This window comes from Etheostoma spectabile, chromosome 13 (assembly GCF_008692095.1).
Source record: "Etheostoma spectabile isolate EspeVRDwgs_2016 chromosome 13, UIUC_Espe_1.0, whole genome shotgun sequence".
NCBI lineage: Eukaryota > Metazoa > Chordata > Actinopteri > Perciformes > Percidae > Etheostoma > Etheostoma spectabile.
The window spans coordinates 4,979,775-4,995,377 of record NC_045745.1 but is presented as its reverse complement, the minus strand read 5'-3'; the positions used below and the strand labels follow the sequence as shown (position 1 = coordinate 4,995,377).

At 39.7% G+C, this 15,603-nt stretch overlaps 2 protein-coding genes across 2 annotated transcripts; one reads left to right on the top strand and one right to left on the bottom strand.

Moving 5' to 3' along the window:
• Positions 1 to 6,808: 6,808 nt before the first annotated feature.
• supt4h1 (SPT4 homolog, DSIF elongation factor subunit) lies at positions 6,809 to 9,700 on the bottom strand. The gene is made up of 5 exons (XM_032533675.1): positions 9,497 to 9,700; positions 8,359 to 8,465; positions 8,218 to 8,273; positions 7,240 to 7,293; positions 6,809 to 7,125 (listed from the first exon to the last, which is right to left on the bottom strand). The coding sequence occupies exons 1-5, from the start codon at positions 9,563 to 9,565 to the stop codon at positions 7,058 to 7,060; spliced, it is 354 nt and encodes a 117-aa protein (XP_032389566.1). The 5' UTR covers positions 9,566 to 9,700; the 3' UTR covers positions 6,809 to 7,057.
• A 1,508-nt stretch (positions 9,701 to 11,208) lies between these two features.
• Positions 11,209 to 15,102, top strand: hsf5 (heat shock transcription factor family member 5). Its single transcript, XM_032533674.1, has 7 exons — positions 11,209 to 11,301; positions 12,037 to 12,532; positions 12,683 to 13,006; positions 13,270 to 13,361; positions 14,065 to 14,412; positions 14,633 to 14,735; positions 14,865 to 15,102. Exons 1-6 carry the CDS (start codon positions 11,224 to 11,226, stop codon positions 14,696 to 14,698), a joined length of 1,404 nt encoding a protein of 467 aa, XP_032389565.1. The 5' UTR covers positions 11,209 to 11,223; the 3' UTR covers positions 14,699 to 14,735; positions 14,865 to 15,102.
• Positions 15,103 to 15,603: the final 501 nt, after the last annotated feature.

The window sequence follows — 15,603 nt, the reverse complement described above, 5'->3', positions numbered from 1 at the left end:
ATTTAACAAAGAATCACGCTCCCAGCAACCTAAAATACATGAATGAATGAAACATTTACAAAGTTTCCTGAGTTCAAGGTTGTACATGTTATCATTTCACTATTATTTTTTATCACATTAATACAGCAGAAATATATCATATTATAATATGATATATATATATATATATATATAGTCTATAGTATATAGCCTACTATAGTCTATAGTATACAACTTGTTCTGGGTATTTGTTCCTTGAAACTCAATGAATGCCTGAGAATCCCTGAAAATATTAGTAATTCAAAGTTTAAAATAAGTATATATGTTATGGTCTACACTACAGACTTAAATGAGATGAAAGGCCCAAAAGAGTTTTTTCTTAGCTAGTCTCTGCCTAATATAACCTAAAGTTATGTTCTGTAAATATTGTAAAACATGCTCCGTGCACATGAACGGATGGACTCCAAATATAAAAACTACTCGAGGCCCAAAGAGGTCACACTACCCCCCATTTCACACACAACAAAAGCAAATATTAGGGAAAGAAAATCATAAAAATAACACATTTCCCCATGACCCCACAGGTTGGGAACCACTGGACCGAACTACTGTGTATTAACTTTATATAACAGTAGTCAAAACTAGCTCCACCTCGACCAGCTACAACAGTAAAATGCTGCTTAACAATCTAATAATGTAATGTATTATAAGATATCAGTCACATGGGATATTTTAGTATGCTGAGCTTATAATAGCTATGTAGGATTTGCAGGAATATAATTTGTAATGCGCATTTTTACATAATCGTGTTGGTACTTTTGTTAAAGTAAAGGAAATGAGCACTTCTTGCACCAAATTCAACCGACAATCCCAAACTAAGGGACTGGATGTTTTCCTCACGCCGACACCGTGGAGACGGTGTCAGCATTTGTTAAAAAAGAAGTTGAAATCTTTAAATAGGACACGCTGCTCTCTGTCCCGTTGCTGCTTTCTAGTTTGCAAGAGACAGGAAGTTTTGTCAGCCTGATGAAACACTCACACACACTAGAGAGTGTGCGTGTGTATGTGTGTGTGTGTGTGTGTGTGTGTGTGTGAGAGACCTTCTGTTGATAATGTCCATCCCCCATGTTAAATACTTCCCTATCTCTACACTAGCCCTGTAAGACAGAGCACATTCCAACACGGAGTTGAAGAAGCTTCCGCTTGCTTTGGGCCTATTTTCTGTTAACAGAGATCACGGAGCAGCCGAGGCACTATAACCCTTCAGTCAACACCTCATTTTCTGATCTAATAACTTTCCCTTTGGCTTAAAGCCTTGACATATCCAAATAAGGGCAAAAGCCCTAGTTGTGAGCACCAATGAGGCCGTGGCAGATGGCCTGTGTGTCCCTGTGAGTGTGAACATGAAGGGCGTGCTTCTTGAGATGCTGCTGGTTCAACGCTCTCGACATGGAGGAGCGTGCATGGGCGGAGCTGCCAGCCTTCCTGACAACGCCTTCCTGTGTGGTTGTGGAAGTCTTGCAGCGCTGAGCCCAGTTCTCGGTTTTGTTTTGACTCTGCAGCTCTGGTGAAATGACTTTACCCACATGTGTGTTTGAAGAGAAAACAGGTTCAGTATGTATGTGTTGAAGGTCAAACTGAGCAGTGAACTGATGCTGTTGCACTCAGCGCTGCGTTGAGTTCAGAAGCCCACATGGAGGCGTACAGACGGACTTGTGGTTTAGAAACTGTCTTCAACCACTGGCTGTTGATTCTCAGCGCCAAAAAATCTCTTTGTTCTGCTTGGATTGGAAAGAATGTGAAATATTTGTACATTTGAATAATAACAGGGATATTTGGTTTGTAATTCTTTCAGAAAATGTGAGTTTTACATTTATTCAGTGAAGTGGGCGACTGCCCCAAAGTGAATATCATTTTTTAACACAAAAGAGGAGATGTAGGCCGAGTGTAACTGGGGCTCTGTGTTTAAGACACGTGGCTTCTTCTCTTTTTTTACTCTTAAAATCTCTGACTCCCAGACAGACAACATCATTTTTTTTGTTAAAATCCCTCTGAGTTTCAGTAGGATGAAGTCTATATGGCTGCACACATGCAAGAATATTTTTAATAATCCTGAACAGCCACTCACACATACTTTCCGTGTACTTGTACCTGATGTCGTCTGTTTTAAGCAAACACAAAGAGAACCAGGCTGTCCGCTAACTGTCCACAAAGCAGAACAGAACCATGTGTCCTCTCCCCACTTTCACATCGGTCCCTTCATTTAGGATCACATCCATAAAATTAATTAGTTAGTTTCATTTGTTGTCAGTACACATGAGGTCGGGTATTTCTTTACTATGAAGCACTGTATTAATGCTAAGAGATTATTACCATGCTAATGCTCAATGGATACATCACACATTAATGTCTACCTAAAAGTCAACTTATGTCCATTGTCGTCCTCTTGTCCTTTATGTGGCAGCAGTGAGGGAAACTGTGAACATTATTGAGACATTTTAAAGATTACGAACACAAGATGATAACAGCCTCTTTATGCTGATTTTCCTATTTAGCTTAATGAGAACATTAACACAGCAAATTATGATGAATCGATCGATTTGAAGTGTTATTGTTTTTTAAATTTCAATGGTCTCTCAGGGCCACCGCCGTTAATGAAAATGAATTGTATAACATGTGGGGAACAACTTTGCCTCTTTATCAAAGCTAGTTTCCTAAAACCCAGCCATCGTTGCTTACAGTAACAGAGCCTCAGTGATCTGTTGGTACAGATGTTGTGTTGTTGTAACTGAGCCTCAGTGATCTGTTGGTACAGATGTTGTATTGTTGTAACTGAGCCTCAGTGATCTGTTGGTACAGATGTTGTATTGTAACTGAGCCTCAGTGATCTGTTGGTACAGATGTTGTATTGTTGTAACTGAGCCTCAGTGATCTGTTGGTACAGATGTTGGTTTGTACCTGAGCCTCGTGACTGTTGGTACAGATGTTGTATTGTTTGTAACTGAGCTCGTGATCTGTGGTACAATGTTGTATGTTGTACTGAGCCTCAGTGCCTGTTGGTACAGATGTTGTTTGTAACTGAGCTCATGTGACCTGTTGGTACAGATGTTGTATGTTGTAACTGACCTCAGTGACTTTGGTACAGATGTTGTATTGTTGTAACTGAGCCTCAGTGATCTGTTGTACAGATGTTGTATTGTGTAACTGCCCTCAGTGATCTGTTGGTACAGATTTGTATTGTAACTGAGCCGTCGATCTGTTGGTACAGATGTTGTATTGTTGTAACTGAGCCTCAGTGATCTGTTGGTACAGATGTTTGTTTGTAACTGAGCCTCAGTGATCTGTTGTACAGATGTTGTGTTGTACTGAGCCTCAGTGATCTGTTGGTACGATGTTTGTTGTTGTACTGAGCTTCAGTGATCTGTTGTACAGATGTTGTTTGTTGTAACTGAGCCTCAGTGATCTGTTGGTACAGATGTTTGTTGTTGTAACTGACCTCAGTGATCTGTTGGTACAGATGTTGTTTTGTTGTAACTGAGCCTCTGATCTGTTGTACAGATGTTTTATTTTGTAACTGAGCCTCAGTGACCTGTTGGTACAGTGTTGTTTGTAACTGAGCTTCAGTGATGTTGGTACAGAGTTGTATTTGTAACTGAGCCTCAGTGATCTGTTGTACAGATGTTGTATTGTTGTAACTGAGCCTCAGTGATCTGTTTGTACAGATGTTGTATTATTGTAACTGAGCCTCAGTGATCTGTTGGTACAGATGTTGTATTGTTGTAACTGAGCCTCAGTGATCTGTTGGTACAGATGTTGTATTGTACTGAGCCTCAGTGATCTGTTGGTACAGATGTTGTGTTGTTGTAACTGAGCCTCAGTGATCTGTTAGTACAGATGTTGTGTTGTTGTAACTGAGCCTCAGTGATCTGTTGGTACAGATGTTGTATTGTTGTAACTGAGCCTCAGTGATCTGTTGGTACAGATGTTGTATTGTTGTAACTGAGCCTCAGTGATCTGTTGGTACAGATTTTTGTTGTTGTAACTGAGCCTCAGTGACCTGTTGGTACAGATGTTGTATTTTGTAACTGAGCCTCAGTGATCTGTTGGTACAGATGTTTTTGTTGAACTGAGCCTCAGTGATCTGTTATACAGATGTTGTGTTTTGTTGTAACTGAGCCTCAGTGATCTGTTGTACAGATGTTTTTGTTGTAACTGAGCCCATGTCTTTGGTACAGATGTTGTATTGTTGTAACTGAGCCTCAGTGATCTGTTGTACAGATGTTTTGTTGTTGTAACTGAGCCTCAGTGACCTGTTGGTACAGATGTTGTATTTTTGTAACTGAGCCTCAGTGATCTGTTGGTACAGATGTTGTATTTTGTAACTGAGCCTCAGTGATCTGTTGGTACAGATGTTGTATTGTTTGTAACTGAGCCCATTGATCTGTTGGTACAGATGTTGTGTTTGTAACTGGAGCCTCAGTGATCTGTGGTACATGTTTGTATTGTTGTAACTGAGCCTCAGTGATCTGTTGGTACAGATGTTGTATTGTTGTAACTGACCTCAGATGATCTGTGGTCCAGATTTGTAATGGTGTAACTGAGCCTCAGTGATCTGTTGGTCCAGATTGTGTATGGTGTACTGAGCCTCAGTGATCTGTTGGTACAGATGTTGTATTGGTGTAACTGAGCCTCAGTGATCTGTTGGTACAGATGTTGTATTGGTGTTACTGAGCCTCAGTGACCTGTTGTTCCAGATGTTGTATTGGTGTAACTGAGCCTCAGTGATCTGTTGGTCCAGATGTTGTATTGGTGTAACTGTTTCGAGTGTTTCCATTGAACAGAATAACTCAAACTGAGTCCTAGCACGCTGTTAGAATACACTTAGAGTCACAGTGGCAAGGCCTGCAAAAAGCCATAATGCCTCCTGTTGTCCTGGGTCAAATTTGACCCTTTAAAAAATGTCTATATCTGAAATATGGGTTTCTTTTTAACCAAATTACCACAAAAAATGGATTGGATTCCTTACAACGCTCTTTGCAAATACAACTGATCACAGGTGGTGTTAGTGAAAACTAAAAAATGTCTGAAAAAGGGACGGAAATGTCAACTTTTTTGTTAAATGACAAATGGACATGGTCCACTCCTACGCATCCTGCAGTATAATCCACCTTATCAAATCAGTATTGAGAAAAAAAACCACTGTATTTCTTCAGCATATGACCTGGCCACAGCAGATTTGTATCTTTCATTGCAGAGATACATTACATAAGAAGTAATGTATCAACATTAATAATACATGCATTAAACCTTCTCTTCTGATATTTTGACATTATTTAACGTAGATGTTACTTCCTTCTTCATTACGGTAGAAAAAAAAGAAGAAATGTAGGTCGTGGCATACGTCGCACGCCACTCCGTCTTTCTCTTATCTCTCCCTCCATGACCCGTGATGTTAGAAATTACCCTGCATACATAAAACTGGGACAGCTCTCCTGTAAATCATATTACCAAAAGCAAACGTGTTTAATGCTGTTTACTGAATGTAAACTCCCTGCTGGGAATAAACAGGAATTCATTTTTGTGGCAGCAAAATTATCATCTGTACGTCATAGGGCAGCTTTTTGAATTCCTTTCATGAACAGCTTTCTGTGCTCCATATCTTGGACTGAATGTTACGAATTTAAATTTCTGATAATATTTAGGGAATGTGTGTTTTATACTGGGCCTAAGTAACTGAATATCAGCTATGGAAGCCTCATCTAGAGCTCAGTGTGCTTACTGCCAGAGAGTTGGAAGAGTCCTGCGTGACCCTGATCCATCAGGTTCCAGTAGAATGGGACAATGCTCTGACCCTCCAGCAATGAACACATCATCCTCAGCAGTAACATAAGCCAACAATAGAGTGCTACTGTACAACTGAACAGTGATACACACAGCAGCACAGGGCGACAACCTGACCTCAGATGTTATTACAGACCATTGTACAATGAAACAGTAGCTAGAGACACCGGGGAGGTGAACATTAAACTGGAGAAACTACTCTTCTGTAGGTGAGACTCATGCAGCTGCATTAACACCATTAAGGGTTTGGCTGACGGCTCCCCCTGTTGGTAATGTCTCTCACTGCATTTAATTACAGAACTCAGCAAGAGTGTACAGTGGCAGCCCCAGGCCCTCCTGCCTCATGCCCCCCCCGTCTCATGCTCTCCCGCTTTATGCCCTCCTGTCTCATGTCCTCCCACCTCATGCCCTCCCGTCTCAAAAAAATAAAACTATAGCTCAACAATGAAGCCACCCATATAAAACTAAAATCAATGCACTTACAAATAGAACATATGAGGCCATGTAGAGTAGGCTACAATAAAAAGGTTTTCATGCCTCCCATTAGGATGTGATACTAGATAAGAGTTTAATCAATATTTTATTATAGACTAAATCTTTTTAATATTCCATACTTTCAAAAAACTGCCTTTATGGGTATGAAATTTGACCCAAAAAAATAGGATTGATATAAAATATGGGTTAACCTCCTTTCTGAAATCATAAAACATTTCAAACCGCATCGGCGTTTTAACGTTGACGATTGTTTAAGCCACAGCCTATGAAAGGCTTTAATCTGGAGGTTTGAAAGTGTAATATTGATTATGCAACGACGGTTACCAACAGAATAAGTGATCATTTGTATCTATTCATATTGTGGAGTAATTCGCTCTTGAAAAAAATAAACAGATAGGATTAGAGTTGGGCAGTCTCCAAATGTTGATAGCGTCAAACCTCCTCCCTATTTCATCGATCTATATCTAGTAGTATCTCACTGTGTTTACGTGTTATTGTGCTAATAACAAATACTCACATTTTTAATAAAAACAGACCTTTATTTTTTTCTCAATTACTCAAAGAAATAAAAAGTATCCACTTCTCTCTGCGTAAGCATCCATGCTAATATTTCTAATCACAATAAACAAAAATTGAACGGTTGGAGAGCATAAGACATCACACACACGATCCCACCGAGTCCCGGTGTGACGTCTCCCTGGAGCTGCAGTGGGGTCAGTCGGACCGCTGGGAGCAGCCATGTTCACGTCTTTACCGCTGTATCTCTGGATTTGTAGATCACTCCTCTGCTTTTCAACTCTCTCACCACGCCTGAAGAAAAGGAGAATGTTAAAGTTACGGAAATGTAATCCATTAATTCCATTAAAAGGAAAAAGCCAAAGATTAAACTTGCAACATGTTGAGGCAGTGCGGTTAGATCTGTACCTGGAGGTAGTCGCCCTGTCACTGACACCGCATACACACCTGGCTTGAAGTTACCTGTAGGACGGAGCAAAATATAAATGACTTAAAACAATAGCTTTTTATATTACCACTGCAATATCAACTGGCGCAATATACACATTGTGAAAGACACTCAGAGATTTTGCACAAGTTGAAAGAAAATATCAGTAGAAAACTGCACTTTATAATGCAACTGTCACTTTTTTTAGTGGTTCCCTTTACATTTAATTCAATGTACAATTTGTTCGATAAAAATGTAAGCAACGATTTGCCTTTTTGTTTTAAACTCAAGCATTTTGTGTAGTACAGAACATTTAAATATCTGTTTATCGCAAATATCGTTATCGCAATCTTCAACAACAGTATCGCATTAACAGTATTTTTTTTTAAAAGACTAAACAGGCATAATTAAGATGGTTCTCAACAGCATTTGCATACTAACATCAGATGACTACATGTAAAGTAAATAAATTCTCTTACAGTTGCACAAAATGTATAAATGTCAGGGTAGAAATATAAATAAAGAAATGTAAGGAGTGTGGAAATGTACGGTATTTACATAGTTAAAGGATTTTTTATGATACAGTATTTACATAAGGAGCTGTAATGGTGGTGAACAGTAATAATAACTAAATAGTAGCAGCAGAGTATTGCACAAATTTTAAGCCGGTGGCATTGCACAAACCAGTTTCAAACTCTGTGTGTGTGTGTGTGTGTGTGTGTGTGTGTGTGTGTGTGTGTGTGTGTGTGTGTGTGTGTGTGTGTGTGTGTGTGTGTGTGTGTGTGTGTGTGTGTGTGTGTGTGTGTGTGTGTGTGTGTGACTTAGCGGGAGGAGTATAAAGTTTGATAGCCACAGGCAGGAATAACTTCCTGTTGTGCTCTGTGGTGCATTTTGGGGGAATGAGTCTTGCACTGAAAGCTTATCATGTGTTCTCTGTCTTGGTCAAACCTCCTCCTTACCTATCCTCTGCCATTTAGCCACCCAGCTGTCCTCAGGACTCATCATGGCTATTACACTGTGGACAAGGAAAACAGTTCAGTCCCTGTGGAAGGGTTTTGAATCATTAATGCAAAAAAAAAAACAACTAAATCCATATTTACCCATCAAACGAGGAACTTGTGCATTCATAAACCATCTCTCGGTTGCCCTTCATCTGAAGGTACGACTCGCAGTTGTCACAGCCGTCGTACTCAAACTGGTCAATGGTCTAGAGAAGACAGGAGACAGGAGACAGTCATGAGTCAAGGACAATAAAGAAGAGACAGTCCGTGTTGGACTACATTAATCCAGGACAGTAAAGCAAAGGACACACATGTAAAGTAAGATACAAACTTCTTCTAAAACCAGCAGGCCGTTGTGTAAAACTGTACTTCAGTTTGTACAACGCTAAGTACTACAGCTTTGTGTAAAAATGTACTTCGGTTTGTACAAAAATGTACTTCAGTTTGTGTAAAACCGTACTTCAGTTTGTACAACGCTAAGTACTACGGTTTGTGTAAAAATGTACTTCGGTTTGTGTAAAACCGTACTTCAGTTTGTACAACGCTAAGTACTTCAGGTTGTGTAAAAATGTACTTCGGTTTGTGTAACGCTAAGTACTACAGTTTGTGTAAAAATGTACTTCAGTTTGACAACGCTAAGTACTACAGCTTTGTGTAAAAATGTACTTCGGTTTGTAAAAATGTATTGTTTGTGTAAAAATGTACTTCGGTATGTGTAACGCTAAGTACTACAGTTTGTGTAAAAATGTACTACAGTTTGTGTAACAATGTACTTCAGTTTGGACAACGCTAAGTACTACAGTTTGTGTAAACATGTACTTCAGTTTGTGTAAAAATGTACTTCAGTTTGAAAACGCTAAGTACTACAGCTTTGTGTAAAAATGTACTTCGGTTTGTGTAACGCTAAGTACTACAGGTTGTGTAAAATTGTACTTCAGTTTGTACAACGCTAAGTACTACAGGTTGTGTAAAACTGTACTTCAGTTTGTGTAACGTTACTAGCGTTAACGTGACATGTTGATACCAAACTACGACCAAGTGCCTTGCTGTTACCGAGCTGTAGAACAGGCCAAGCAGTCCTTTGTGTCTTTGAGTGAATAAGTCCTCCTGAACACATTCTTTTAAGGTTTTACTTCATGTGGGAGACACAACACAGTAAAAAAAAACCAGCGCAGACAGCGGCTACACGTTAGCAGAGAAGCTAGCTCGGGTGTTTCTGTCCTGTAATCCAGTTTACCTTCACTAAAGAGCAGAGGAGACAGGCTCGCAGGTGGCGGAGGTCTTTGGGGACCGTTTCCAAGGCCATTGTGTTAAGCTCCTGGAGAAAATACGACTGTAATATCCAAATATCAAACAGATTGTTTTGAATATGGCTCAGTCGCTGGGGTATTACGTCACTGACTGTGAGGACCCACAGGACCAGCACAGAGGGGTCCCTATTCTGCGCCTGAATAAAAGTATTTATATCCCAATCAAGCAATCAATTACAGGGATTATACTTGAAATGTGTGTAGTTTAGAGTCTCAAATTCTCCGGAACAAAATCCCATTCGTCCTGCCTGGCGAAGTTAGAGTGGCCATAGATAAGATTATCATTAAGATTGTTATGCGTATACTAGACAATTGACATTGATTGTTATTTGGTCATGCATCCATTTCAACCACCCCTAAAGGATTAGGACCCGTGAGAACTTTTAAACCTTATTTTTACTGTTTATGATTTTTTTTTACAGTCTATAATAATTGTGTTCTAGTGAAGATGGACAGAGAAGAAAACGGATAATGGGTGGGTTTTTATTTGTGTCTCTGAATGAAGACCATCTAGGTGCTTTTTAGCATATGCCTATAACTTTAATTGTGTAGATTAAAGCATTTGGACTCACTGCCCCCCCCCCCCCCCCCCCCCCCCCCCCCCCCCCCCCCCCCCCCCCCCCCTTCTGTACAAGTGTTTCCCTCAGGATCAGACATACACCTTACTATTTCTTACCTTGAACTAAAATCAGTTCAATTAAATGGTAATCCATTACCATTTAATGAAGAACACATTCACAAAATTTCATCTAGTTTTTCTCCGTCTCTGGTTTTTGACTATATGCATTTTAAATAAACTTATTATATTCTGTTTTCATATGTAATTACAAATATAAATATTATATCACTGTGCTATATCACTGTCATTGTTTCATTTATGCACCTATTTGTTTTAAGCAGAATGTTGGAATTAAAAATGTTTTTCTACATCTTAAGCAATTTTATCTAAAGATAAATTCAGTCATGTACAGTGTACATTTGCATACATTTTGGCACATGTAACACATTGTGGCTTCCTGCATTCCCTTTGCACAACTGTGCTTTTTTTCTGAGGCGCTGTGTATAATTAATCTGTCTGTCTGTCTACATTAAATATCAACAACATATTCATAAGGTATGGGTTATTTCAACTTTTCAAATTAGAGAATTTCTGCAAGTGGTGTACAGTAGCCAAATGCATAGCACGTTAGTACTGTAGCCTACTTTGTACTATACTTTATCATTTTAATTTTATGCTACTTTAAACTGACGTCGTCATACTCAGTTGTGGGCGGGGCTACCTTCGGCTGGCGTCATAGACTGTGTATAATGATATTCAATATATAGCTATACAGTCTATGGCTGGCATCAAGGCTAATAGTTCCTACTTTACAAATTAAAAATGTTCTTTACGCACACAAAAATGATGTTATAGGTGCCCCAATGATTAGCCAATGATTTAATAAGAATATAATGTGAATGGGAGAAGTACGTTACTGTTGAGTTCTCTTTGCTGCTCCACACTCTTAAACAACATTTGAATGCAGGACTTAAACTGCCCGGTCTTTTATACATAGTAGTGGAGTTATTAATATACTTTCCCACCACATATTTGTCCTGTCTACCTGGAGAATATTAAAGAATTCTGGCAGTTGGCCCCTGAAGTCCGTGTCAGATGAGACGTTTAAACTCCAACGGTTCGTACACATTCAACGGTCCTGAGAACAGAAGAGAGTCATCTTTGGAGATCCAGGTACAGTCATAACTGTCCGTCATGATGTTTCTTCTTGGTGTAGCACGACCCAAACAATATCAGGATATATCGAAAGAATTATATGCAACCTCAATTAACGTTACTGTGCTAAAAACAACTTTAAATACAGAGCGGCTACCTTGCTAATTAGCTTAGGTAAATTAGCTAGCTAACGTTAAATGCCAACGCTAAAAGGGAGCATTTTCAGGTCTTGTTACTAACTGTAGTTAGCTGTAACATGAGCGAGCTAACAATTTAACGTTACAGGAGTTTTTTATTGTTTTAATTGTCATTAGCTAACATAAGTAGCTAGCTAGCTAGCTAATGTAGCATGGGTTGAGTTTATTTGTTATTTTTGTTAACATTAACCAGTCCTAATTATGTGTAACATTAGCAAGCATAGCTAATGTTACAAAGTTAATTTGCTAAGTTACTTCATAATGCTAGCTGTGACTTAACTGGTAGCAAATGCACGTTAGCATTAACGAAAACGTACGTTATCGCAAACTAACGTTAACATTAACGCTAGCTAGTAAGGTTACCTAGCTAGCTCTAGTTGATGAAGTAATTTAGCCACCTACTTTTACTAACATTAACCTTAGCTAGCTAAAGAAATCATATCCATAACCTATACTACCGTGACGTTACTTAACTGATAACGTTAACGGTTGGCCTGATATTCAGATGATTAGTTGAAGCCTTGTGTTCATCAACTTTACCTATTTTTCCTATTTTACAGACATAAGCATGGATATCGGTGAAAATTCCCTCCCTAACAGCATCAACCCTAATAACTTTCCTGCCAAACTATGGCGTTTAGTGAACAACCCGTTAAATGACGCCATCTTCTGGGACAAACTCGGCAAGGTGGTTGTCATTGATCAGCATCTCTTCGAGAGACAGATCTTGTCTCCTAGCAACATCGCCACCCTGGACAACCTCGACTACTTCAAAACGACCAACTTCTCCAGCTTTGTCCGTCAGCTGAATCTGTATGGCTTCAGGAAAGCCGATCCAGCTGTTAAAGACACCGGGGACAATGCAGCATATCATCATTTTTACAACCCAAACTTCCAACGAGACCAACCTGAACTTGTTGCGAGGCTGAGGAGACTCACTGTCGACAACAAGGCTAAGATACAAGCTGGTGTGAACGTGAGAAGTCGGCCCCCCAATAGATACCTGCGATACATTGGGGGTGATGATGGCACAGATAAAAATGTGAAAAGAGGCAAGTCACTACATGACTTCTCATGGTTGTATTTCAGTGAGGGATATATTGTAATGGCACAAAAAGTTCCCCTGTAGTCGCATAGTGTAAATTTCAATAATGGCTGTCTAACAGGTTGTTGTCATGCTTTGCTTTTCCCTGTTTCTGCAGTCAGTCCTTCACTGCTTAGCCCCACACATCAGGAGGCAACTCATCCTTACTATCCCAGTAAAGCTCAGCCCCTGACGGCACACAATGGAACCCCAGTCCCACCACGATTCCTGATAAGAGGCCATGGTGCAGCTCTTTCGCCGACTGTCTTTGCTTCAGAAAAAGGGATACAAGTGTCTTTAAGCCACCACTATGCTGGAGTAGCCTCGAGCGCCAATGCCACGCACATTCAGCAGAGTTTACTGTCCCGTGCAAACCATGGAAACCCAAATTTCCCTTTTACTTCTCCAAATGCACATTATCCACCTGGCTACTATTCCCCAGGTGAGCATGACATCAGTTCACTTGTTATAATAGCATGGGAGGAAGAGTTATAAACCACACTATTTACATTACTTAACTTATGTTGTACATGAGGAGAACCTTTTTTCTTTAGCTACAATGTACTTACTTTGTAATATACTACAATGTACTAATCTGTGTGTAGAATCACTATTACTTAGTAATTGGGATTGCAAAAATGTAGGTTTCAACTCCAACCCAAATCCTGCATTTAATAATCTAAAATATTTTTTGTCTTGTTGAAGTTTACCAGTGCTACCACCAGAACCTTGTGGCCTCACATATGGCAGATAGTGGGCTTCAGACGGGCTCGTTTTCTCCCCACAGTTATTACCAGGTAGGTGAACTGGCACCAGCCGTGACGCAGTGCGTCCCAGAAGCGGTTCTCCGCTCTGCTCTGATAAAAGACACGCAGCAGATCTATTTTTGGCGGGAAGTTTGACAGGCCAGAACACCCAGAGCATCCGGTCAATTTTCAAAATAAACACATTGTGAAGACCCCCGATGTATATAACATCACTGCACCATTTTAACAACTGAAACACAGCCACAAACCTTTGATCCATCACATACAGTAATGGCAGGAACCGTTTAACTATGTAGACTACTTACTTTTATGGTAGAAGCTCAAATATCCAGGAAAAATTACAGAAACAACAAAATATGCAGAAAAAACGCTCAGAAACGGAGCCCTAGTGGCGGACGGGATAAACCCACAGCACAGCCGGACCACAGCGCAGCCAGACCACAGCACGGCTGCGCCTGGTGAAGTTCTGGGGTAGGATCTTAGTGGCCTGAAGGTAAAAGTTTCTTCAGAGCCTTTAAGTGCTGGCCTGGTGCATCCAGTACCTTCTTCCTGACCTCAGTAGAAAAGCCTTTCACCTGGGTGGTTTGGATCTCTTAGCCTGATGTAAATAGGGATGCACGAACCCCTCTTTGCAGGGCCTTGCGGTCCTGTACGGCGTAGTTTCCATACCAAACAGGGAATATTTGGAACATTTACTGTGTCTAAAACATATCTTTTTATTTCACTGTTACAGGCGAGCTATCCTGTGAATAGGTTGTGTCATGGGGACAACAACCAGGACAGAAAGAACAAGGAACACCAGGAGGTGAAAAAATTTGACATTAACTTGGACACCATTTTCCAGATCGCAGATGAGGTGATGCAAACTCCGCCCAATAACAACCTGGTTAGAGTCGTGACCCCGGAGAAGCCAGGCCCTATGTTAGTGCCGTTCACCTGTAACAACCCCATGAAAGCTAACCCGTCGTATGGACCCATTATAATGGCTGTGTCAGGCAATGCTAATCTAATCAAATGCGAACCGCAGGAAGTCTCTGTGGTTTCAGTACCTGAGCAGATGCCTGAAGATGCCATATTCGAGGTAAGTCTCCACATTGTAGATCCCCTGAAGGCAATTAGCTTTATTTTTTCTAAGACTTTGCCAGGAACGGCTGGGTGAGGTCTTTCCAGTAGACATATTCATAAATGCATATATTATTTTTATTTTTTACAGTAGATATTTACATGTATTGGAGAATGTGTAACAGCTTAGCAGAAGACCGGTACATCATTTGCTGTTGTTTCCTCTGTGCCCCGGCAAGGTTACCGTGGATGATGCAAAGGACACTGAGGTAACAGGTGTTAGCGAGGGAAACCAGTCAGGCTGAGAACAGCAAAGGGACAGGAAGTACACCAAATCTTTAGGTAAGACAGTATTTAACACCTAGGGACATTCAGAATAAAACTAAGGAAGGAAAGGCATTTAAATGTGAATGTATGTTTGCAAGTCATCACTGGAACTAGTTTACTGACGGTTGTATTTTCTCGTTTTAGATCTCAGTTGTTGATTTGATTGTCATGTGACAGGGAGTCTTGATGCACTTCAGGATTTGATCTCAGATTCTCACTGTTATCAGACTTTATTCTCCATTTTATGTGTAAAAGATTGTTGATGTGTTCTATTTTAAATCTTATTTATTTCTTGTAGCAAAAGTAGTTATAGGCTGTACATTTGTGTATTTTAATAGTAGTGATTTGTTAGTGACTTTGGAAAACAATAATTTGAGTAACACTCAAAAAAAACACAAAGCAAGGTTTTACCTCTACATTTTTAACCCAGTATTTTCTAAAATGTAACCATCTTGTAATGTTTTTTAAGAATTGTAATTTTAAGTATAATTATTTAATAACAGATTTAATGTGCATGCTTGATTTAGTCTGTTTTTAATAGCATAACTGGTAGTGTTTGTCATAGCAAGTTGTAACAAACTGCTGTAATGGGAGAGAAAATATTGAATAAATGTATGAAAATATAATACTATTGATTGCTTTCTGATGGTGACCAAGTGGTGGTTGCATGTCCCCACCTTTTTATTTTTCCAATGCATCACTTAAACGTTCCCTGTTTCTTTGAATGTGTCACTGAAGTGTTTCTTTAATTGCGGAAATGTAAAAGTATTATAATTAAAGTTAAATCTATGTCCAATAATTCAGCCTGATGGTTTGTTGTGTATGTGGATTTGTATTATTTCTCTTTGACACAGCAGCTGTGTCCTACAGGTGTCTGCTGGTT

What these genes read in the sequence shown, in the direction of transcription:
- supt4h1 (XM_032533675.1), bottom strand. Translation starts at nt 9,565, where the DNA reads ATGGCCTTGGAAACGGTCCCCAAAGACCTCCGCCACCTGCGAGCCTGT. An exon ending in TCCTCTGCTCTTTAGTGAAG is followed by an intron (nt 8,466 to 9,496) that starts GTAAACTGGATT and finishes TGTCTTCTCTAG; the next exon opens with ACCATTGACCAGTTTGAGTA. An exon ending in GACAGGGCGACTACCTCCAG is followed by an intron (nt 7,126 to 7,239) that starts GTACAGATCTAA and finishes CCTTTTCTTCAG; the next exon opens with GCGTGGTGAGAGAGTTGAAA.
- hsf5 (XM_032533674.1), top strand. Translation starts at nt 11,224, where the DNA reads ATGAGACGTTTAAACTCCAACGGTTCGTACACATTCAACGGTCCTGAG. An exon ending in AGTCATCTTTGGAGATCCAG is followed by an intron (nt 11,302 to 12,036) that starts GTACAGTCATAA and finishes TTTTCCTATTTT; the next exon opens with ACAGACATAAGCATGGATAT. An exon ending in AGATAAAAATGTGAAAAGAG is followed by an intron (nt 12,533 to 12,682) that starts GCAAGTCACTAC and finishes CTGTTTCTGCAG; the next exon opens with TCAGTCCTTCACTGCTTAGC.